The sequence below is a fragment of the Pimephales promelas genome, chromosome 24 (genome assembly GCF_988280905.1).
Source record: "Pimephales promelas chromosome 24, fPimPro1.hap1.1, whole genome shotgun sequence".
In the NCBI taxonomy this organism is placed as follows: Eukaryota; Metazoa; Chordata; class Actinopteri; order Cypriniformes; family Leuciscidae; genus Pimephales; species Pimephales promelas.
Window position 1 is genome coordinate 2,442,669 of NC_142792.1, and position 26,390 is coordinate 2,469,058.

The following is a 26,390-nucleotide window of genomic DNA, read 5'->3' on the forward strand; positions in this document are numbered from 1 at the left end:
GAGACCGGAAGAGACTGTTGCCTCTGCAGCTTTCCAAACAAGCACTCCCACATTCCCTGTAGCCGCTCCTCGGCAGGGGGAGGCCGGGAAGCTGAGACCGTCACCACGGGATGTGGACATCCATTAGCCCAGCCAGCAGAGAGATGCTCCTAGTTCCTGAGCTAGAAACTGCTTTTCTTCCTCCTGTCCTGGGAATCCTGCCCACTCTCCCGGCTGCTTGTGTGAATGGTAACCAGCCTGGGGCTGTCAACGATATAGGGAATCATGTGTAGCCTACCAGTGAATGTTAAATAGCTATACAAAATATTACAGGAAAATCAGTCGGAAAGAACTAATTGCCAAGAAAACCAGATGATCGTCATGTGATTTGTGGCCATTGGGAAAAGTTTACGAGCGAAATGTAAACAGAAGATCAGTCTGCAAGAACCAGTATCAAAGACAAGAAAGTGAGAGAATCTGATAGACATCTAAAAATATGAAATATTTTCATATTTGTGTGCGGAAAAAAGAAAGCAAGAAGCCTCAAGAGTGACTTTCAATAATATCGCATGGCATCATGATCATAATCAATATAAAAATGTTACTGTAAAATAATGATAAGTCAGAAAGACCAATGAAAGACAAACCATCATTTAAATAATTCATATCTGGGGCTAATAAATAAAGGTTTTTGCTTTTGTAGAAATACACATCTTAATTAGATCTGCTAAAATTTTAGAGTTCAGTGAAAGTCAGTCAAGAAAACTACAAAGAAAGCATTAGTGATTTGTGTGATACCGCAGGGAATTGTGGTGGTTATTAGTTAACGTTAATGAACTATTTTACTGTAAGAGGAAAATCAGTCAGAAATCAAGAAAAGAAATCACACGTGTGCTTTGCGTGGTCAAAACTGCACCAAGTCATGCGCAATTTCACTTTTTCCGGAGCATGCAAATAAAAAAATCAAGTTGATAAAGTTTTTATAGTTATATTTAATCAAATTAATTTCGAAGATTTTCTTTTAAGTGTGATGTATATGAGTTGTAAAAGTGGTCATGTGTGCGAGCAGCAGCTGGAATCAATAAATCAGCTGACTGATGCTGGATTGGGTCTGATCAGGATAATCGTTCGGCTGTTGATACGGAGCGCAGCTCGCGCGCTGTGTTAAGGACCGCCTCGCGGGCGACGGGACACTGGCCAATATTATCCAAAACTCAAGGAAATCTTTCTGCCGCTAGAGTTTCCACGCGTGAAAATGATTCAAGAGGTGGAATAATCCAGCGAGATACGAGGGCACGAGAGACAAACAAAGAGAGGAAGCGCGAGGGAGGGAGATCACCGATGAGGATGATGATGGTGGCCTAGAAACATCGGGAGTTATTCCTCGTGCTGCTCGACGATGGGGGATTTTACGCATTGCAAAGAAAAGGGGCTCGCTTTCCTCCTCCTCCTCCGCGCACCCCGACATTACTTTTAACTTGTGCTTTCACGCGAGGATGCGGTGAATGCGAACTCGTGGCAGTCCGCCGCTGGAAAGTCGTTCACTCACTCACTCTCTCACTAACAACTCACGTGAAAAGGAACAGCGGCTCTGCGCATTAATGCGTGTGTGCGCGAGCGCGTACGCGTGCTCTCCCGTGACCGATGGCACTGGAATCCGTGCGCAACGGCTATGTGCGCACTTGTGTCTCTCCCGTGGAGCAGGACTGCTGGCACTCGTGCTTGCGGAGCCGTAGGAGCCTCTCCTCGGCCGTGTGTGTCGCCTCGCTGTCCGTGCTCCTCGCGCTGCTCGCTCATCAGTCCGCGGACTGGGACGCTGAGCGCGCACACGCGCACTCGGGATCTCCGGCGCTGCACTTGGTGACGCTCGTGGAGCTCGTGTGGCAGTTGCTCTCGCCCGTCTTCACGCTCGTGTGTGCCTTCTTCTGGGTGGGTGTGTATCTGCTCCGCTGCGGGGTGCTCATCCGTACGGCCGTGTTCCTGCTCACCGTGTGCCATCTGGGCGAAGCGGCGGCGCAGTCTCTGCTGGATGCGCATCAGCTCTACTCGTTCACGGCCACCGCGCTGGTGCTGCTCGCCTGCCTGGCCAGCGGGGCGCTCATGGTGGTGCGGCTGGGTCAGGGCATCTCCGTGCTCCTCTTCATCAGCATCATCAGGACCGTGTCGCTGCTGTCGCTGCAGAAGGTGCGCGCCAGTTGGAGACCCTACCTGGCGTACCTGCTCGGGGTGCTGGGGGTCCTGCTGGCGAGGTATGCGGACAGACTTCTGCCGGAGCAGGGCGCATCACACCGGGAGGGATCGAGGGGAGATATTCCGGTATTTAAGAGGCGCAGGAGGTCCAGCTCCGTAGTTTCGTCAGACATGGCACATCACGGCCAGCCGAGGAGCAAATCTCACAGGAGGACGTCTCTGCCCTGTCTGCAGAGAGACCAGGTATTGGACCACTTATTGATCACAAATATACAGTACGATTCGGAATTAGTACAGTCATTTATTTTTTTTTTTTAGAAGTAGTACTTGCGCAGCGTGCTCATGAATTGTAAGCTCATATTGATCACAGCAACAACAATAGCACCAATAATAACCGGAATGATGTATTTGTAGACCGTGTTTCTGAAATAGGAAATTGTGAGAGGAAACTATAATATTGTTGTTATTGATCATGATAATTAGGTCACACTTTACCTTAGTGTTTATTTGGATAAATAATAGTAATACTAATGCACGCACTTACTGTTCTTGCTTTTGCCTCTTATCACATTATGATCATAAAACATCTATAAAAATATACAGATGAGTTTTTTGGGGAGAGGAATATTTCTGTGGGTTGTCTTTTTCTTGACACTTTGGAGCACTTTCACTCCAGCATGCATTAGTTTTCATGTATTTCAGCAGAACCTGCTGAACTTTGACCTCTTGTACACTATTAGGTGTTTTTTTGATTCTTCAGCTGTTATATTTTAGCATGTTTGACCTAAACTAAAATATTACAGAGCGAGCGTGCATGTGGACTACAGTGGAGATTTTGTGCCCTGCACAACCAAATTGCAAAAGCATGCAGAAGGTTATTTGATGTGAATGTTTATGCATATTTGTGGTGTTTTTTGCTATACACACACACAAGTACAAAACACTGACGATTTGGCTTGTCAACGGGACGTCATTGTATGGCCAATTGTAAATTTCTTCAGCAATGTAGTATTTTAAAAGAACACGCACACATTATTTCTTTACATTTTTGATCATCAAAGCTTTTTTTGTATTTTGAGAAAAAAATATTTTATAGATAATTATTACATTAAATGCATTGTAAGTCTAGTAGTAATGCTTAGACCGATGATTGGCAAAGTGCACAAAATATTTAGCTGAAAAAATCTGGAAGTCTAAATAATTGGCTATTGTTACGCATGGTGTTGAAACTAAACTGTTAAATCAAGTGCAGGAATTACTGTGATTCCTTGAAAATATTGTATTCACACTTGCCCGTCTTTTTGTCCGGTTTGCTGCTCATGCATGTGAAAATATGCGGTATACAATTTAAAGTTTAGCATTAAATCTTGTAGTGAATGTAAATGGAGATTAATTGATTTCTGAATTTAAGCTGAAGGTCTCTAAGCAGTTTAGGTTTGCTGGGACGTTTACTGTTTTCAGTGAAGTTGCTGCCTTTGGTCTGCGAGGGTTTAGTTTGCACCCTCTAGTGGCCGCATTATTGATGTATTTGCAATGGGAACCTTAAAAGGAAGAGCATTTGTGACGAATCCATACATTGTCGTTGCAATACTTCTGCCATATTTGCTTTGAGTGTGAAATGGAAAAGAATACTGACCCCTGAGTGTGTTTTCCATGTTCTGTATAACACACACCTGGTGCACATGTGTGATGTCTGCAGTGATATTAGTTCGTATAAAGGTTTATGTGTAGTTGTTTTATCTGTGTGGTCTGGCTGTGTAAACATACCACTGTGTGACCCCTGCAACGACAATAACCTGTGTCTCGACAGGCCACAGAACAGCTCCAGTGCACACACGAAGACGTTAGTGCGGATCATAGACTAGACGGATTTCAGAAAAATGGCCTTCTATAAGAAGTGAGGAGCATTTATGGGTACAAGTCGGGCAACGGCCTATCTTACGTATTTCAAGGGTGCTGAGTCCAAAAAAAACTGGTACCCAAGTGAAATTTTGAGTTTTTTACCTTCTAATTTGCATATCAACATGGCCGCCAAATTGCCTATTTTGCTCAGTCGTTGGACCATTTTCTCCTAGTTTTTTTGTAAGTAGGCAATCAAAATGAAGAAATTAAGTTAATCGATAGTCAAGGGTCAGAGCAAAGATATATTGGATATTTTTTTATGTATATATATTTGTAAAATACCAACTTTTAAGGCGAAACACTAGGTGAATAGGGTAAGATTTTTAAATAATAGATATCACCATGAAACTACCTCAGTTGATTAGTTACACAAGTATATATAAAAAAATGTATTACAAGTTTTTTAAATTTGTATGTTTAATTATGCAAATTAGGCATTATCTCATTAAATATGCCCAATTTTGCATATATTTTCGGTAGATAGATCTGAACATATGATAAAGCCAGGTGCAAAATATTTTTTTTCACTTTCACTTTTTGGGACATCCCATCTAGACTATCAGAGTCTCCTCCACGGGTGTTGTTGGTCTGAAAACGGTTCTGGTACAGGGTTTGCACGTGATCGTGTATTGACGATGCATCTTTGCACACTCCTGTCACACGTTTATCGCAACTGCTCGTGTCTGTATAAATCCCATTCTTGTAATGCATCTGCAGACAAATGCCAGGTTGGGAAGTTGACTTGGGACAAACACACTGAAAAATGTATCTCTTGAGTCATAACCGAGCTACATGATGACAGTTCAGATCAGCTCACATTTAATAAGTGTTTATGTATCGCAAAGCACTAAAGTCATGAGTTTGATTCCCAAGAGGATGCATGAATTTATCAAATGCAACATAAGTCACTTTGGATTAAACTACAATATCAACTGATTCTCATTAGAGCATTACTAGGGATAGTATAATTTGACATTTACTTGCAAAGTTACTTATAGTCAATTGAAGAGCATCAAAATAGCAGATATTTAGCAGACTAATACTGTTAGTTGACATGTAGTTTCAAATGCATTCTACTAACTGCCAAATTTGTATAAAAAGCACATTTATTCATTTAGCTAGCTTTTATAGTCAATTCCCTGGAAATCGAACCCATGAGCTTGGCGTTGCAAGCATTCCACTATTTGAGCTACAGAACAGCCAAATGTAAAAAACAATTGAGAACCAAAAGTACTATGCAATCTCTCTTTCGTTCCGAGCATCCAGTAAATGTTTAATTTGGGGTGGTTGGTTATCGGCTCGTATCACCCATGCTGCCCGGCGAGGTAAACAGGAAGTGACCTCAGAGTCGCTGTGACCATTATCCCACTCAGCAGAGCACATGCCCTGGGCACTTTCAGTGACTCAAAATCATTCCCGTTATGAACATCGCTGTGTGAAGTGAGTTACGTAACGTTTTTTAAATGGACTGAGAACAGGACGCTGAATTAGCCTTCCTTCTTCACTCACTTGTCCCCGTTGTGGCCTTTCTATAGACTTGACTAACCTTCGATGATAACATGCAGTTTTGGACCTTACAGTTGGAACTATTACTTGTAGTTAACTAGCGTCTAAAAGATAATGTATCTCATCTTGAGTGTTTCTGGGTGGTAAACTGAACCGTACCTCGCTGTGTTTAAGCGCAGGTCTCCAGAGGACGGTGTTCGTGGAAAACCCCCGTTTAATGACACGAGCAGTCGTTTCAACTCAAACACCTCACCGCATGGAGTCTTTAGAAGCCTTTAGCGGGTCACTGAGTTGCGATTAGCCCAGGGCTGCCTGGAAAAGCTGTTCGCTGTGAGCCGGAGCCTCTGGGCACAGCAGAGAGTATTTAAATCTTCTCTTAAAGGGGAAGTGTGCCCTTTTTAATGTTAGAATACTTGTTCCTGTTCCAGTTTAATGTGCACAGATTAGTATAATCAAGGTTCAACACCTAAAACAAGATGTTTCGAATTTTTGTTCTTTGGTGTTCTCGCAATTTCAACTTTTTGAAATCTGTCATAGCAGGGATTCAGCGCATGTTGTGTAAAAGTTGTGTTGTGGGGTGTTTTATGGCAGACTTGAATATAAAAGGGCAACAGGTTTTTGTCTTCAAGGAGTAGTTCACTTTTAAAAAACCTTTGCTGATAATTTACTCATCCAAGATGTGCATGTCTTTCTTTCTTCAGTCGAAAAGAAATTAAGGTTTTTGATGAAAACATTCCAGGATTTTTCTCCATATAATGGACTTCAATGGGGTCCAAACGGTTCAAGGTCCAAATGAGAGTTTCAGTGCAGCAACTTTGTTATTTATTTATTAAATGACCGATCGTTTTGCTAGATAAGACCCTTATTCATCGTCTGGTGACATTTAAAGCCCTTTGAAACTGCACTGAAACTCTCATTTGGACCTTGAACCGTTTGGACCCCATTGAAGTCCATTATATGGAGAAAATCCTAGAATGTTTTCATCAAAAACTGTGCTGAGGAAGATCTAGAGCTGAAATTCAGATATACACTGTAAAAAATATTTTCAAGATTTGTTATCACAACATATTTTCTTTTGTCAAATCAACTTTATAATAATTTATTTAGTTGAGAACTTATTATTTTGAGTTTCTGATGGTTAAATTAATCTACTTCATTGTATTAACCCCCTTTTTCCAGTTCAATCAACTTAAAATTTTAAGGCAATCCCAGGTTACTTACTTTTTTAAGTTAAACCAACAATATTTTTTTACAGTGTAGTAATCACAACATTTTTTTCTTTTGTCAAATCAACTTAAATAATTTATTTAGTTTAGATAACATATAATTTTGAGTTTCTGATGGTTAAATTAATCTCCTTCATTGTATGAACTCACTTTTTCCAGATCAATGAACTTAAAATTTTAAGGCAATCCCAGGTTACTTACTTTTTTAAGTTAAACCATCAATATTTTTTTTACAGTGTAGTAATATAGACATTTCATTTCCATCACACACTCTCAGCGGTAAACCAATCACAACAGACTGGGTCTTCTGACCAATCAGAGCAGAGGAAGCTCTCAGAAAGGCAGAGTTTAGAGAGACACTGAGAAAAGTGGTGATGCTGCAATTTATATTACGAGATAATTAAAGTGTTTTTTGACCTTGGATGCATGTAAATCTATAGTAGGAGACTCTGTAACAAAATTAGGAACCTGTAAGATAAGGGGCATGTTTTCTTGGCAATATGATAGTTCTCTTTATGTAATAACTCTTTTAATTCTCTTGATGTAAGACCTTAAAAGTCATAGAAACATTATCATGGATTTTTTTCAATTGAACTGTTACGACTTCCACTTCTGAGAAACCCCGTAAATGTGCAAAAATGTGCAGTGAATGCATTTAAGAAAGTACAATAGGTCAATCCAAATGACTTAATAATACAGTAAGAGAAAGAGTTTGCCGCTTTTGTCACATCTCTTCCCCAGATGATTAAATGAAAGGTCCTCCCCTCCCAGAACTAGAAAAACAGTGGCATTTTTAGTGGCCTGAGAAATTAAGACGTTTCTGTTTCTTTTGTGATGGCGGAGGGGATAATATATTAGATTTCTGGAGGAGAAGAAAAGGGTGTGCGAGCAGCTATTTGAGGGATGACGCAAATGGAGATCCATAGAGACCTGGAGTATGTTTCTGTGCCATGGGCCTTTTTTTCTCCTCCTCTTCTTTTCTTTTTTTTTCTTAAGAGGTCCTTTTCCCAGCCTGGTGGAGATATGAGGTTAGTAGGTGGGACGTTTCTGCCTGCCAGGATTGATAATAAACCTCAGCTCAATGAGATCTGAAAAAAGCAGCCCCGATGTGCCCCGAAGGTAATGGTTTCCTGTCTGAAGTGGACCGTGCTTCGTTCCTCGCGGCTCTGCCCTCACCTGCAGTAGCTGAGAGATTTTTAATCTACACCAGAGCACTCGACACGCTGAGGGTTGTTTTCCTTCCTGCAGTCTCCGGTTCTTCGCTGTAATTGGTCTGGTCTGCGTCGCTGCGGCAGACAGAGGGATCTTTGACGTCGACTCGCTGTATTTTGCTTGTAAGAGGCCTCGCGTCCAGTCGGACCGTGCCAGGCCTGGAATGTGTAGCCTCAGCTGTCTTGCCTGAGCGGGCGGCTGCCAAAAACCTCATCCATTTTAAAAATGCTAGCAGTTTGACTCTTTCCAAACAACCTAGAAGGAGCTGGACAAGCAGGTTTGCTTACAGAAGACTATCTGAACCAGGTGCGCAGCTGGCGCTAACTGACGGAGCAGAGAAAACCAAATGACATTAGCTGTTCTACATATGTCAATCTAAAAATGAACTGCAGAAACCTCCAGCTGCTGTAAAAGCGTCTCTTGAGAATAAAGGCTCTGGGAATGTGAAAAGCATTGAAGATTTGAAGACAAAGTCACCTATATGAGATGCCCAGAAGCATCTTCACTTCTTTGCAGACTAGGACTGTGCTGTTAATATATAGTTCGCCTTATTTTGCTGGTGATTGTAAAATCAAAGCAACGTTGTGATGCCTAAACATTACATTTATGTGCATCGGCCGAATCAAACTGAGAATCAAAGTCTCAGTTTTATTGAATCAATTCAGAATTTTGATTCAGTGACTAGATCCTAATTAGCTGATCCAGTTCCTCAGATTTTTTTTTTTTTTGATTTTTTTTTTTTTTTTTTTTTTTTTTTTTTTGTGGGGGGTGATTTTAAACATTTAAAAGAAAATACCTCAAGTAATTAATTTCGAGTAATGATTTCAAGTAATTTGCTAGCATAAACTGAATATGGCCAAAGGGCCGTAAAACATATATTTTTTAGGGCTGTCAAACGATTAATCGCATCCAAAATAAAAGTTTGTGTTTACATAATAAATGTGGGTGCATTGTGTATAGTTATTTTATATATATATATATATATATATATACACACACACACACATGCTTGTATATATTTAAGAAATATGTATATACTGTATTGATTTATATATAATTTATATTAAATATTTTATATATAAATATACATGCATGTGTGTATTTATATATATACAAAATAATTGCACAAAGTGCACACACATATTATGTAAACACAAACTTTTATTTTGGATGCGATTAATCGTTTGACAGCCCTAATTTTTTTTATTATTAATACTTTTTCAAAATGATGATTCAATGATATGTTTGCATCAGCCCTATTTGTTCTTGTTCCAGTCAGAAGCCGTTTCACTCTTGTATATACGTCACTTCTGTTTCATGTACGTTGCATGTATTAATACCTATCAAATATATAATATTTGGCAATATAAATTAAATTCGGCTGAGTGCACACTCATTAGCGTTTTCTGTTGGTGTGTGTTGTTTATCACACATATTTCATCTCCCCAGCCAGTGCTGTTATTTTAACCTGTGCTGGCCGAGCCCCAGCGCCCCTCTCTCTCTCTCTCCCATGTGAGCGGCCCGCCTCAGACAAGGCCTGTCTTGTTAACTCACTCAGTGGCATGTTTTAGTTTCGAAAATATGGATGGCAGATGGTGTAGTGATGGGGGAAGTTTCTGAGTTAAGCCAGTCATTGACAAAAACGCCGTCTGTACATCTGTGTGTTTGTCAGACCGTCTCTCTCACTCGTTCTCGCTAAGGTTTACGCTTTTGAGGGACGGTTTTCTTTTTCAAAAAAGCAAACAACATGCTTAAAATTTCATCCTGATGATCGATAATTGGGTTCATTTTAGCTATTTAATTTTGTGCAATTTATTTATAATAATTTTATATTTATTTTAAATTAATTTATTCTATTATGATAGAGTATGTATTTGTATTTTTAAATATTCAGTCAATTATTTACTGTATATTTTTTCAAATATATATGAGAATGAGGCTTTTCAAATTAATTGACCAGTTTAGTTAAATATATTATTTTAATGAATTCCTTTAAATCCCTTTAATTTGAATCAATTAACAGCCATAATTTCCTTTTATGGAGATTGTCACATTTAATTTTCCTCAATTCTTTTCATAAAGGTTTTACAGACTATTTACATGCATGTTTTATTTTATTTTTATTTTTTATTTTTTGCAATTTTCTGTTGTCTTTCTATAAATAAATCAGTCATGCTGTTTGAGCAAAGATTAGCTTCAAAAAATTCAGTGGTAACATGAATTATGACAATAATTAAACCGTGTCCCTGTGAGTCTCTGGGAAGCTTCTTAAATCCACCTCATTAATTGTGACTAATATCTTTATCAGTAAGGGTGGGAAACCCAATTCTAGAGTTCCCTGTTATCACAGCAAACCCCTCACGTATCCTGAGGGGACTCCTGACGCAGAAGCTTTTTTGTGAGGCTTTGATAACAGCCGGCGCTACGTTTTACCACCAGCTTCTCAGAGGAAACAATGAAACGGCAGCTGGAAGATTTTAACTGCAGCCAAGAAACACGCAAACTTGCTTAGTTGACATGTTACTGCAGCTTGCACCTTAGCTGCCTGTGTGTGTGTGTGTGTTTGGCCTATCAGATAATTGCACGCGCAATTGTGACCGTTGCAGCTGGAAGTGTTTTTCGGCCGCTTGTTAGCCGGGTTAAGCGCGTAACTGGCCTAATAACGTGCAGCCACAAAGTCAAAGTTTTACCGTCAGAGCTCGTGTGAGAAATCGGCCCCTGCTTTACGTCAGGAGTTGACAGGTATCGTGAGAACGGATGCACACTTATGCTCACCCACCACTGCTAGATCTGAATCTCTGACAACTGACCAGTAAAAACACTGTGCTTAGATCTGTTGATCTGGTGGGAAAGGTACTCTAAAGTCCGCATGAAATGAAAACCTTTTCAAAATGCATCTTATCATTAACAATTCATCCGTGCATTTTAGTTTGTAAAAAAAAAACCTCGTAATATCAAAATGTCTTAACTGGATCTTCCGGTTAAAACAACTAACTTTCGAATTCGATTTATCCCATCATTCAGTGTGCTTAAACTCCGCCCCTTCACTTTTCTGAGTGCCACGCCCACATCTCAAAATCAAGAAACATGGCCCCGCCCCACATTTTATCTTTTGTAATAATCTGTTAAACTCGGATTTGTCCCATTCGAAAAGATCCCTCGCTACTTCAGTTTCAGACGTTAAACTTGTTGTAATAGCTATGGAAGCTACTGTAACTTAGGAGGTTTGTGTAAATAAACATCAATGATTTCATTTATTTCTGCATTCAGAACATTTATCTGGCACAAAAACAACAGCGTTAAACATGATGAAATAGCATATAACTAAATATTTTACTACTAAAAAGTTGTGTCCCAAATGACATTATGCACTTATACTACGCACTATGTGCTCAACTGTGTAGTTTCTAGAGGTTATTTTGTCATTCAGCATTAGCCCCTCCCCCTCAACATCAGTCTGTTAGCTCCTCCCCCTCAACATCAGAGTCTGTTAGCTCCTCCCCATTGACATCAGAGTCTGTTAGCCCCTCCCCCTCAGCAACAGAGTCTGTTACCCCCTGCCCCTCAGCAACAGCGTCTGTTAGCCCCTCGCCCTTAACATCAGAGTCTGTTAGCCCCTCCCCCTTAACATCAGAGTCTGTTGGCCCCTCCCCCTCAACATCAGAGTCTGTTGGCCCCTCCCCCTCAACATCAGAGTCTGTTAGCCCCTCCCCCTCAACAGCAGAGTCTGTTAGCCCCTCCCCCTCAACAGCAGAGTCTATTAGCCCCTCCCCCTCCACCATATAAGGAAAGCTGTGACAGTTGAGTTTATGGAGTGCCCAAAGTTCTACGTTTCCTTTTTTGTTTGTTTGTAAGCCCCATCGTTCTTTTTGGAATTTTCATTGTGAACAGTACGTGCACTACTTATACTACAATATGGCGTAGAGTAGTGCATAAGTACACGAATTAGGACACACCTTAAATTCTAACATGCCACAGTGTCGTGCTACAGCACTAATTGTTGGAAACAGTAGCTTGTTACTTGAAAAGCTCCAGTGTTTTGTTAACAGCTAAGCTATTGCTGCATGTGCTTCTGAAAAATGCTACCAGCGTTAGCGCAACCCAGTTGGTTTCTGCCCAGCAGTTTTGAGGACTAGTATCACAAAGTTTATGGTTTAGCTTCTGTAGCAGTAACCATGTATTAGTATGGAAATAAAACAGTATTTTTTTCATGCTAATGTGTTTGGCTTTATAGCTATTTGTGGCTAGCCCAGTTTGCTAATACTAAGTGATGTTTAGGAATATATTGAAAGACCATCGTACAAATTATTCTGTTTGTTTAACGTTTCTCCTCGGGCTTGTTTCTACTTGACATTTTACAGATAGTAAAGATATATCTACTAAACACTGAAGACATTATAGCAGAAACAAAGACAACGTTGTTTTTATGTTCAATAAGTGCCACGCTTTAAAATGTTAAGCACACTTAGCGTTTGTTTATGTATGTGCGTGTGCAGATATGCACAGAATTGTTTTGTAGACTCACATGGATAAAGCCATTTATGTGTTTGCTTAGTTTGCTGTCATGCTGCTTTAACAATTTCATTGGAGGCGATTAAAAATTACAGGGATTTTTATGCCACATCTCTTCCTGTTCTTCTCACTGGGAGGGAGAAAAGGAAAAAGCAAGAGAGAGGGTAGGATAAAGAGAGAAAGAGGGCATGCTTCCTTCACAGATGTGATCCATCTGTACAAGAAACACTCGTGCATTTCTTTTAGCAGAATAAGCATTGAGAATTGGACATTTCTAGGTATGTCCCGTTGACAAAACCTGTTCAGAAATGGTTGCTCCATAGAAATTTCCAGAATGCACAGTGGAACCAGTGTAGATGTAGATTCATGTACCATGGTATTACAGCTCCCAAAAGAGAGGGTCCTCCAAAGAACTTTTCAGTGAAAGTTAATTTCATTAAGAATAATTAAGTAAAGTTTGAGTATATTTTCAAGCATATTTTATGTAGTAAGTATACAAATGAAGAGTTCAGATGCAAAAGCCTCTAAGTGCCATTTGAAATTTTCTTCTAAAATGATCATTTTTATCAAGCTTGTATATTTAAGTTCAGTAATTTCACTTAAATGGCAATGAAGATTACCTATATATTGTCATTTAAGTGAAATTACTGAACTTAAATATCAGTGCATTTTGGAGAAATGTTTTTCCAATGAGCCTAGGCTAGAATTGGTATTTGTGGGTAATTTGTGGAGTGTGTGTGTGTGCTGCAGGGGTTTGACCTGATGAAAGTGACCCCAAACAGCCAGAACTTCCTTGCATTCCTTTGTGTGTGACGCCTACAGAGACGGGAATGTTCATTTTTAGAGATTCATGTCATCTCTGGAGGGGTTATCCTGATCCTGAAAGCCAAAAGTGTGAACTAGTTTTGTGTTTGATCTTAGCTTGGGATAGTGTTGGTACTACCTTGCAAGCTGTGCTTAGATGTTAGTTAAGCATATAAACAACCTTTAGCGACCGTAATACTGTTGTTTGACTGGAGAGAGTGTGATTTTAAGAGTGGATCATGACACTGAAGACTGGAGTAATGATGCTGATCACAGGAATAAATGACATTTGAAAATACAGTGATGTGAATAAGTTTGGACACCCATGCTAAAGTTGCCTAAAAAGAGGAATAAAAAATCATCTTTTGGATATTGATCTTAATGCCTTAATTAGAAAAATGAGGAAAACCCCAACCTTTAAGGACACCAATTTTCTTTGTGAATGAATAATGTATCATAAATAAATAAATGTTTTTCCTTAAAATACAGGGTGCATAAGTCATTGCCCCCCTATGTTAAATTCCTATAGACCTTATTCAGAGCAGCGCCATGACAGGTATGAAAGTGAGGCTGTGAGGGATAGACTTACCGTGTTTCCAATGGCATCCGCTGTAAAAAGCTGAATAAAGCTGCTGGATTACTTACAATTTTCCACAGCTTACATTGTCGGGAGATTTTTGTCAACTGACATTTCTTGGAAAGATATTTTTCCAGTGTTTCATGAGCAGAACAATCCGAAAACACATTAAATAACAGTACAGGTCATTGAAGAGATGCAAGTCTATCCCTCACAGCCTCGCTTTCATTCTCATTAAAAATCAAAGATGGCGCTGCCGTGAATAAGGCGTATAGAGTCAGGCAGAGTTTTATTTTTAAAAGCCAGTTATTTCATGGATCCAGGATAATATGCATCCTGATAAAGTTCCCTTGGCCTTTGGAATTAAAATATCCCCACATCATCACACACCTTCACCACACCTAGAGATTGGCATGGTTTTACTTCAGTTAGCCTAATAGCTGGTTTGATTTGCATTGAAAGATGATCTTATGGAAAGTACCCCATGCCAATCTCTAGGTGTGGTGAAGGTGTGTGATGATGTGGGGATATTTTAATTCCAAAGGCCAAGGGAACTTTATCAGGATGCATATTATCCTGGATCCATGAAATAACTGGCTTTTAAAAATAAAAATCTGCCTGACTCTATAGGAATTAAACATAGGGGTGTCCTGACTTCTGCACCCTGTATTTTAAGGAAAAACATTTATTTATTTATGATACATTATTCATTCACAAAGAAAATTGGTGTCCTTAAAAGGTTTGATTTTTCCTATTTTTTTAAATTAAGGCATTAAGATCAATATCCAAAAGATGATTTTTTTTATTCCTCTTTTTAGGCAACTTTAGCATGGGTGTCCAAACTTATTCACATCACTGTAGATTCATCAGAAAACAGGTTTAAATTGTCATAAAGTTTTTCCTGTATTTTTGAGACTTCTCTCAAAACCAAACCTTTTGAACGGCAGTGTAGCAAACAGCACTATTCGCTCTTCAACCTTCAATCATATTATTCGATTTGATCACCATGATTCTCCTCGTTCTACCATACACAACATCGTCAGTTCGCCGTTATGCAACATTATAGTCCGAGCAGATGAGTTGCGTCCCGTTGGCGATGCCCGGCTGGCACTCATATGACATCTGGCACCTCCACCGTGGTGGACCTCATCTGCCGTCCTGCACTTACGTCTCACCGTTACGTAACGGGACGCTTCTGCGGTGAAGGAGGTTGACCTATTGGATGAGGGTCAGTTCTGCGAGACTGATTGACTAAATGCTAAAGTCAATCGTACCGACAGAAAGATTGTCCTCGTGTGTCCTGCATTAAACCAACCAGATAGACTGACCCAATCCCTGTTTTAATCATGTGCATTTATATAACACTGGCCATTGTTTTTCATCATCTTTAATGACATTTCAGATCTTTCATTTTATCTTCAGAGCTCAATGTTATCAGTTAATTTTACAAATGAATATATGATCCATTTCGATCCAAAAAAATGTACAATCATTTGCTACTGTAGCTACATTAATTGTTTGTTGTTTGTCACAGCGACCCATGAAAAACAAACTTTATCTGTCCTCTTATCAGTTTGCTTATATAATACAAACACTACCATTTGGGGTCAGTACATTTATTTATTTTTATTTATTTTTAGCAAGTATGCATTAAATTGATTAAAAGTGATAAAGACATTTATCCCCGGTTTCACTGACAAGACTTAGGCTAGTCCCAGACTAAATGGCATGTTTGAGCTTCTTCAACTGAAACTTGCACTAAAAAAATCTTAAAATATGTCAGTGCATGTGTTTTGCCTCAAGATGCACACCTGTCATGTTTTATACATAAATTACTTAAGGCCTAAACCTGGCTTAGTCCGTGAAACCGGGCCTTAGAGTGTTACAAAAAGTTTCTATTTCAAATAAATTTACATTTTTGTTTCTTTCTATTCATCAAACAATCCTGGAAAAAAACTAAAATATTTTAAAATATATATACATAGAACTTCTACTGTATGTTCTTCTACTCTATCCTGATCTTTTTTCACAATATTAATGTTTTACTGTTTCTGGTCAAGCGTGGCAGCCTTTTTGAGCATAATAGACTTGTTTCAAAAGTGAGATGATTGGCGTTTATTCTCTTTAGCAGTGTGACGTATATTTCCCTGATTATTTCGACTCCCTTTCAGCGAGTGGAGAACAGATTTATTCTCACTTGCGTAATGCATTAGACGTTATCGTTTCTGACAGACTCGCTGGTCCTCTGCGTCTCGTGATCACTGCCATGTATCATGCACGTTATTTTCCTGGTATTTAAATGAAGTGGATTTGTAAACAGATGGACTGTGCGCTAATGTCATCCAAGATATCGCTAGATAAGACCCTTATTCATCGTCTGGAATCCCTTCAAGCCCTTTGCACAGTTTGCACTCAAACTGTCTTTTGGACCTTGAACTGTTTGGTTCCCATTGAAGTCCATTATATGGAGAAAATCTCCGTTAAACCTTAATTTCTTTTCGACTGAAGAAAGAAAGACATGGACATCTTGGATGACATGGGAGTGATTTTTTTTTTTTTTAAAGTGAACTACTCCTTTATTATTAAATTAAATTAAATTAAACAAAAGGACAAGCTTCTTACATCATTGATCTAAGTCAAGCATCACTATTAATAGTGCTTAAACTTTTGCTTTGTGATTTGAGTAAACCTCTAAAACCAAGCATTCGACTTTATGCCCCAAACATGCATGATTCCTCAAATCCCCTGGCTTCATTTCCACATGATACTAGCCTCACAGTCCGGCTGTCTCTCGACCCCAACCTGTGAAGCAGCACATCTGACGTTTCAAACAAACCAGGCCGGCCGTGCGGCAGACGGCTTTGTCAAATAAACAGAGCAGAGCCTGTTGGCGCTGGTTTGCGGCTGAGCTGGAGAGCTTCTCTCAGGTTTCGGGGGCTGTTGATGAACAGATGTGTCCAGGTGTTCCCGCTCTCCGGCCCGCCGCTAATGGCTGTCACGAGACTCTGTGCAAGCACTGTCCCTGATCACAAGGGCTAATGGATTCGTCTCTGGTGTGTGTGTGTGTGTGTGTGGCTGCATTCAGAATAGCTCTTTTTGCACTGTATACTATATTCATTTTCTCTATGACCTACTGTATTTACTCAAATTTGCTTGATATAAAAGATCAATGTGCTCAACTCGACCTTTTATTTCCATTTGACTATAATGTCAACCAACATTTTGATATTCATTTCCTAGTTTAATGTGCCGAGTTAAGCATGCAAACTCTTTCATAAAGTCAGGAACTTTTCTGTTTTTAGTTACGCTGTTGTCTTCACACTAAGATCAAGATTATTTGAGATGCAAAATGACATAAAATATTAAGTCTTGTTTTCTCTGTAAAAACAAAAATGTTTATGCTTAAAACTACACTCTAAAGTTAACAATGCTGGGTTGTTTGAACCCAAATTTGGGTAAAATATGGACAAACCCAAATTTCACATTTTAACCCAACTTCAGCTTTCACTTTCAACATTAAATTTTTGAATTGCATTTTAACCCAACATTTGGGTTTGTCCATATTTGACCCAAATTTGGGTTGAAACAACCCAGCATTTTTTGAGTGTAGAAAAATATCTGCAATGAGGCCAGAAAAATAAACCCAATTCATAGGAAAAACAAGTTAGATAGATTAACTTGATTTTGATACATTTTTAATATCTTATGCCATTGGTTCATAAGCACACATATCTTAGTTTGAGAAAGTTTAGATATTTGTACATGCCGAAATGCTGAGTAAGAACATTATTTTTTGCAGTTCAATGTCATGATTCTGCGCCGTTTATGTAGCTGTGTTATGGAGCTGAATTTCAAGACGCTTTCCAAGTAGTTAGCAAATCACTCTGAATCAAAATGATCTGAATCCTTATCCAGTAACCACAAACATCTGGAAAGGTTGTGAAAAAGTCACAGAATTAAGTTGTTCAAAAATGGAAACGTTACAAATGGCATAGTGTTTCACACACAAGTAGTAAAAAGACCAAATCCTTTTTTTTATTGCACTGCAATAAATAAATAAAAAGAATAATAAATAGTATTTATCATTCTGAACATAGTTACGTACAGTAGCGTTCTTTCTGTCTTTCTTTATACTTTCTTGTGATGTTTGTTTTATCCCTTTCTCTATAATAGAGTAATTGTGTATAAACACATATGTTGGAAAATGGATTTCTCTGGAAGTGCTCATCTGTGTCACAGATGAGAGGGTGCAGTAAGTGTATGACGCTGGTTGGAGCCATTAAAGCGACACACACACACACACACCTCTGAGAGCCCCAGTGGTTCTGTTTGGCAGTGCTGGGATGGTATCATTAGTCGGGCTCTCAGGGTACATAAGGGCCTGTGTTAATGTCAGAATGGGCCGCTGGGCATGATATCCCCATTCACTCTCTGGACTGTCCATTCAGCACTAAGCACTCGCTCTCTTTCTCTCGTCCACCACAAAATCTCTTATTGGATTAGGTTGCTGTGGTGAGGAAGGCATTGGGTGCGTATTTTACTTAGAAACAATTCCCCTTCGTTCTAGGAAATTAACTCTTGTGGCTTGTTGTGTGTTGTCCTTGTGTTTTTTATTTATTTATTTTTTTGTTGATTAGCATCAAATGTGATGCATTTGTAAAATTGGAATAACATGTTGAAATATCAACATAAACCATCTACTTCTTAAAAAAGCCCAACAGTCCAGATTCATATGCCGTAACAATTCAAAATGGCAAAAATATAATAGTTGCACAAGTTATACTAGTTGTGGACTAAGTTACAATTTACAGTATGCAATACTAAAAAAAAAAAAATTGTACCAATAAACTTAGTTGACATGTAACTCTTTGTAAAAAACTAAATATTTACAGAAGCCTCTGACCAGGAGGAATGGTTGGAATAAAACAGCTGATTGATTTGAATTACAGTACATCAATAAGCTCTTGTTTTGCCTGACAAAATGCGATTCTTGTGACATTTGCACTTCACATTTTAATAGAGAGATTATATGAGTAGATTACTGGGAATTACTTTATTTCAATAGTCCACTTTAGACATTCTACTAGCTATAAACAGCTTTGCAGCTACATGTCAATGAGCAGTCATTAGAGTATTAGACCGTCTGCTGAAATCTGCCCACACTACTATAATCTAATCTACTACTAACCTGAACACCTAAAAGTCTACTAGTACTACTAGAGAGTTAGTTGACATGTTGTTACAACGTTACTTATAGTTAATATAATGTCTTCTAACCATCAAAAGTGGACTGGATCAAAATAAAGTGTAACCAAATTTCTTTGTTAGCGGCTCTTTAACACGAACCCAGTGTCATTTATTATGTTTTTTATCAGTATTTTTTAATTGTCTGATTTAATATTTATATATAATACACTTAATATTCATTATTAAGTGTGTTATTTTATTATTATCATCCTATTATGCGACTACGCATTACTTTAGACATACTAGCTAAGTTACGCCTTGACAATAAATGGTGCAAACAAATAAAGGACAGTGTTCGTTACAAACTGGGTTGTATTTAGTGTGAGCTTTACGTTGCAATTTATGTAAGAACTTATGAACGGCATGTGCAACCAATAATAAGGGTAAAAGAAGCAAAAAACACTAAATCCAAGTCTTGGGCTTCTTCCGGGAATGAACACGTCACAATATTCCTTATTTGAGTTAGTTAGTAGTGTGTTGAAACAGGGGCGGGACATTTCCTAAACACTGACCAATCACAACACACTGCTCCAGCCGACCAATCAGAGCACGGTGTGCTTTTCAGAAGGAGGGGCTTCATAGAGACAGGAACTAAACAGAGCGTTACTGACAGACTGGGAAGAGAGGAGCCGCAACAATGGAGAATATGAGGAAAATAATCAACATTCAAGCTAAAAAACAACATCAAGACTTTGTAAAAGAGCATCATAGGTCCCCTTTAAAAGCAGCTTACTCCTTTGCTTGTTGCACTTTTGGCATGTTTGACATTTGAGATCCTTCGTATTGAAATGTGATTTGGGGGAAGTAGGTTAAAACTGGATTTCGTCTTTCAAATCCCCTCATCTTAGTGTGTGTGTGTGACGGCAAGTCCTCTGAGTCATGGCATTTGCATGGAAATTGTTTCTGTTTGCGTTTTTTTTTTTTTTTTTTTTAATTTACCTGTGCAAGCAAATCTCGTTGAAAAATATCCTTAAGTGGATGAAAAAAGTGATCTTCTTTTGTCATTAGTATGCGTGATATTCTCTGATTCATATGGATTTATATGATTGTCTTAGAGCGAACACTCGCGTTCAAACCCGGGCCAAAAATGTGACCCCTCAGCCTTACAAAGCCATGTGAAAGCACATGCGGAGTACAGATGTGTGTACATTGTCAGAGTGATGGCTACAAGAGCGCCAGCCGCTCAGAACAAGCCTCACGTGGATCAGGCTGCAGTTACAGTGCAGGTTTGCTTCTCCCGTGAGAGCCGCACAGAAGCTGCAATCAAGGAAGTGTACTGTAACAACACAGGACCTCCATTAACCTCCATGAGGTCCGTCCCACCCGCGGTCTGTGGTCCTGCTTTCTAACATCCGGCAGATTTGTTCGCTGCCATCGCTTGGAAGGGCCAAACAGTTCTGCTCCGTCTGACTCTAAACACATAAAACTGAATGCAAGCTGTGCTAAAAACACACTGTAATGTCATGCCGATTGTTGGGGCGACCCCCAAGCTGCGGTCGGATCTGGCTGCCTCCACCGAAAGAAAACACTGACGTTAAGCTTGTCGTGGCACCAAAATGACATCCGATCATACGGAGTGAGATATAAACACAAACAGATCTAGTGGTTGTGTGCTGGGGACTGTGGAAGAAGCCACAGCTGGCTCTCATCATTACCGATATATCTCCACGCTTGCGTCATCAATCACACACTCCCTGCAGAATCATCTGGAACTGACTTTAAAGGGGTTTGACCGTTCCTTTAGTGTGTAATGTAGCTGTGTGTGCATGTTAACGAACTGCAAAGTTACAAAGAACAAGGCCCTAATTGTTTTCTAATATTGTAGTTTTACATAATACATAAGATGTCTTGATATGAGCGATTTATACATTACATAACAGAATATCCTAATATCCTAATCAGCAACATAAATTCATCAACTACCAATTCAGAGACGTCCTGTTGTTGACTGACTCCATTTTAACATTAAAGTGAAAACAGTTTCTATTATTTTAGCGTGTCTGCTAGCTGCTAACACACACAAGCTCTTGAAACCCCGCCCTCTGCAGCTCATTTGCATTTAAAGGGCCAGGCACAGGGGCCAGGCAGCTCATTTGCATTGAAACCCCGCCCTCTGCAGCTCATTTGCATTTAAAGGGCCAGGCACAGGGGCCAGGCAGCTCATTTGCATTGAAACCCCGCCCTCTGCAGCTCATTTGCATTTAAAGGGCCAGGCACAGGGGCCAGGCAGCTTATTTGCATTTAAACCCCGCCCTCAGCAGCTCATTTGCATTTAAAGGGACAGGCACAGGGACCAGGCTGCTCATTTGCATTTAAACCCCGCCCTCTGCAGCTCATTTGCATTTAAAGGGCCAGGCACAAAACGGTGCGTTTTTGCAAACTCTCAAAAAGTGACAACTTTAACATGCTATATAAAAATATCGGTCCCACTTTATATTAAGTGGCTTTAAGTACTATGTACTTACATCGAAAAATAAGTACAACATGTTATTGTGTACCTGTTGTATTGTAAAACACTTTTGCTGCTATTGAGGTGTGATACAGGTAAGGTGTGGTGGTATGGGTCTGTTTAAGGGTAGGGGTGCAAGGGTAGGGTCAACAGTGTAATTACAAATGTAATTACATGCAGGTATTTTTAAAATGTAAGTACAATGTTAAAACATGTAAGTAAACAATAAGTCCATTGTATCAAATTATTAATTTCGATGTAAGTACATAGTACTTAAAGCCACTTAATATAAAGTAGGACCAAATTATCTGTGGGCTATGTTGTGCCAAAACTTCACACACACACTCTGGGGACATCAGAGATTCATTTGACATCTTGTGAAAATGGCATTTTACCACCCCTTTAACTGTCATCCTATTTAATACATGCTAAAAAGACAAAGTGTGTGTGTGTGTGTGTTATATATGTTGAAAACAGTTTGGTTGAAACATAATGCATTTTTTAATGATTCTTTGAATAATAAGTTTTTCATTTACTGTTGAGTAAGTGCAAAAATTTGAGTTAATGCTTCATAAATCTGATTAAATCTGGTTCTGTAGGCCTATATTATATTCCCCATATCGTCCATCCCTAATGTCTATACTCTTGATTTATTTAAAGTGCTTACCACAGTAAATTAAAAATATCTAACTGTGGATTAGATGTGGAAAACTGGTGGGGTTTTTTCCCCATATTTTTTCATGAAGAATTATAAATCATTCATATTTCCCTGCAAGACTGCAGTTTATGTCGCTGAGATGCATCGCATGCATGTTAAATAATCAATATCATTCCATGAAATGCAGTTGCTGTGTCTAGGTAGCAACTTCCCCCAGTGATCCAGAGCTTTGTGTGTTTTCTACACGCAACCTTCCTCACGTCAGTCACGGAGCAGAACGCATCTGCTAATACACGGCGCGTACACGAGCTCTGACGCTGACGACGTGATTCAGGCTGACGTTAATGGAAGCGAGAGCCATGTGTTTAACTTAACAGCAGTGTGCCGTTAATGCGGGGAGAAACGCTCCACTTAGCAAACTAGCTGAAAGAGAGAGAGAGAGAGAGAGCAGGAATACAGGAGTCCAGAAGGCCACAGGAACAGCCAGCCAACAAACACGCTATTTTGGCTTCGGCTCATCACTCCAAGATAGGGGATGGATTCACTCAAAAATTAATATTCTGTTATCATTTATTCACCCTCAATGTGACTGTCTTTGTTCTGGCTGCTGAACTAGAAAAGCTTTGTGATGAAAGTGAGTGTGGAACTGTTAGAAAAATGTTATAAAAGTAGTACATACTATATTCAAAGTCTTAAAGTCGGCATGAAACAGATGTCGCAATAGTCTATCGTGGCGTATATCCGAGTGAAACGGCCTCTGGAACAAGAACAAATGTGGGCGGGGCTTGATTTTGTCCATGGGGAATTGATTGGATGGTTGTGGTTTGCTATTGTCAGGTTGAGCCCCTCCCTCGTCATCAGAGAATTAAAACAAAAACTATGAGGCACATGAATAAAAAAAAAATGATGTGCACAGAAATCATTTATGATAAATACTGTGATAAGTAGGAATTATCATTGGCCTGTCCACACCAAGAACCTTAAAGGAGTAGTTCACTTTTCAAAAAATTTTGCTGATAATTTACCCCCATGTCATCCAAGATGTCCAAGTCTTTCTTTCTTCAGTCGATGAAAACATTCCAGGATTTTTCTCCATATAATGGACTTCAATGGGGTCCAAACGGTTCAAGCTCCAAAAGACAGTTTCAGTGCAAACTGCAAACTATTCAAAGGGCTTTAAACGATTCCAGACGATGAAGGGTCTTATCAAGCGAAACGATCGCTCATTTAATAAATAAATAACAAAGTTTAAGTTTTATAAGCTCAAATGCTCGCCTTGCTCTGTTCTGTGATGCACGTTCGTGACTTTCCTGTTCGAACTCGTTCATCAAAATGAACAAATCTTTTTATGAGTCATTTGGTACGAAATGAACGAATTGACTCAGAAAAAGATTTGTTCATTTTGATGAACAAGTTATCTATTGGTCACTCAAAGCTATTTTTTGGTTAGCAATATAGCGCACAAGTCAAACAAGTTTTACTGTGGTCATTTGAGGGGTCAACAACCTGCATCTCAATTCGTTTGGAAAGGACAAATAGAACAAAAGTCTGCAGCTGCAGAACATCATGAGGGTGGGTAAATGATGACACTTTTATTTTTGGCTGAGATTTAAAACTAAATTACTGAGACGCAGCGCTGCGATAAATCAGGAACAGCCTGCTTCTAATCTCGTTCAAAAGTTCTTGAGATCTAAAAGCTTGAGAAAGTGATTGAAAGATCCACCCTGTCCCAGTTTCCCCAATTATCTCTTGTCTCATGGCAGATATGAGCCAGAAAAGTGGTGCATCTTCGTTCGGCACTTAGCGCTTCCGTTCGTTTGAGGTCTTGAACGAGGTCTTTGGTGTAAGAAGGAAAAGCGTGCGCTGGCATGCTCGTTTGTTTGGTGATAGGAGTCGGTCAGCCTCAGGCGCTCGCGAGAGGGATTCCAGCTCGTGTGGAACTGTGCTCCGGGAAAAGGACAATTATGAGGGGAAAAAATGAACAGAATTTAGACTGAGGTTTAGGAAAAAATAACAAAGACGTTAAGTCTGGGGATGGAGGATAGACCTTTCTTCCTCTTTTTTTTTTTTTTTAAATTGTATTTAGCCAAAGCCTTTTTATTATAATTTGTGTGGTTTTGTTTAGGTTTATCGTGTTTGGAGAGATAATCAGAATTCTCATAATCATAAATATATTTTTTTAAATTATGTGGTAACACTTTACTTGAAGGGGTGTGCATAAGACTGACATGTAACCTTCATAATCATGACATGATGTATATTATGAATATGAAGGAAGATTTATGCATGTTTGTGACAACTGTCATTAAGTATCATACACTCAGTTATGAAATTTTTAATGCAAATATGACATTGTTTGAGATGTCTTTGACATAAACCAATACATCATAACCTGTCAGTGTCGTTGTCATGACAACTTGACATTACTAAGACAACACAACCTGTCATAAACATGACATAGAAGATGAATTATCAAACTATTGGTTAACATTACATTAAACTGTCAGTTGGTTGGTTATGATGTGTTGGTTTATGTCAAGGTGTCATAACAAAGACATCTCAAACAATGTCATATTTGCATTTAAAATGTCATTTTGAGCGAAAGACACTTAATGGCAGTTGTCATAAGCATGCATAAACCCTAAAGACATGTGTCATGTCATGATTATGAAGGTGTCATGTCAGTCTTACGCACACCCCTTCAAGTAAAGTGTTACCAAATATTTTTATTATAGAAAGTGCTTACAAGTCAAAAATCTAATGTAAATATCCACTTGTGTTCAATGACCATCTGCCGCTGAACAATAATTAGGAACGTAATTCTTTCGCTATATGAACTCTGGTTTAACTCTTCCCTATTGTGCTTCCCCTTGAAGAGAAATGCTGGACATCAGCTATTTTGTAATCATATCAGTGAAAGTGTTCCCGCTGTACATACATAATTAAAAACTTTTAATATAAAAAGTGATCTGGATTTAAGTAGACCGAGTCACGCTTACCCCTGCAAAACTCACCATTTTGGGTGCTTGTTGTGCAGTTGTTCTCATGTTCTGAGGGATTTTAAGTGTGTTGCCAGGGTGAGGATAGATGGTTGCTAGGTGGTTTCTGAAGTAGTTTCCCCATGCAGTCGTCCCATCTTGTGTTCATGCTGAGTCAGGCTTCTGAGAGGATGTTGTGCTTGTATACGAGTTCCTCAGTTCACACCACTGTATGTCTCCACTCATCACCCGTCACTCTCGTCGCCATGGTTACAGCAAACTGGCAAAAGTGTATACACACACACACACACACACACACACACACACACACATACATAAAGATGCGCTCCTGTACTTTCAAGGTCCCCTTACACCCTGAGTGATGCTGACTCAAGCAATACTCTTTTGTTTTTTCCCCATTACCGTCTTATCTGGGATTAAGTCTGCTCTAAGCTTACGGTTGGAGGAATAATACATTTCTGAATGTCATACTGCATAGGTTTGAAACACAGTATTCTTGATCTTTGACTTATTGATTTTTTTAAGTGTATGTTGTGTCTATTTATGTTGAGCACCAAAGGGGTTAATAAAGCTCTAACATTTATTATTATTATTATTATTATTATTGATGCAATGACAGATATTTGTAAAAGTAATAATTACATTTTTGTATTAAATTTATTATTATTATTATTATTATTAGACATATTAAAATGTATTATTATTATTATTGATGCAATGAAAGATAATTATAACAGTAATAATTCAAATATATTTAAATATGTTTTCAAATTAAATGCATTATTATTAGATATATTAAAATGTATAATTAAATTATTATTATTATTATTATTATTACTGTGGTAATGAAAGATGATTATAACTGTAATAGTTTAAATATATTAAACAATTTGTATTATTATTATTATATTATTATTATTATTATTATTATTATTACATTTAGTATAATGGGCCATTCAATTATATTATATTATTATTATAATGAAATAATTGAGATAATGAGATAATGAAACATAAAAGTAATATATTAACATATATATATATATTAAATGTATATTACTGTAAGTGTATTATTATTATTATTATTATTATTATTACATATGTTATGTAATTACTATCATTAATATAT

At 38.6% G+C, this 26,390-nt stretch overlaps 1 protein-coding gene across 3 annotated transcripts in view; it reads left to right on the forward strand.

Annotated features, from left to right (window-relative positions):
• The first annotated feature begins 1,048 nt into the window (after nt 1–1,048).
• Nucleotides 1,049–26,390, forward strand: part of pde3a (phosphodiesterase 3A, cGMP-inhibited) — an 86,515-nt gene continuing 61,173 nt past the window's right edge. For 2 of the 3 annotated variants that reach the window (XM_039660673.2, XM_039660674.2), the window contains exon 1: nt 1,050–2,412. In XM_039660673.2, the coding sequence (XP_039516607.2) occupies nt 1,624–2,412 (789 nt within the window). In that variant the 5' untranslated portion in view covers nt 1,050–1,623. Of the gene's footprint in view, nt 2,413–26,390 lie in introns of all 3 variants that reach the window. The other variant, XM_039660675.2, reaches the window with a different exon arrangement.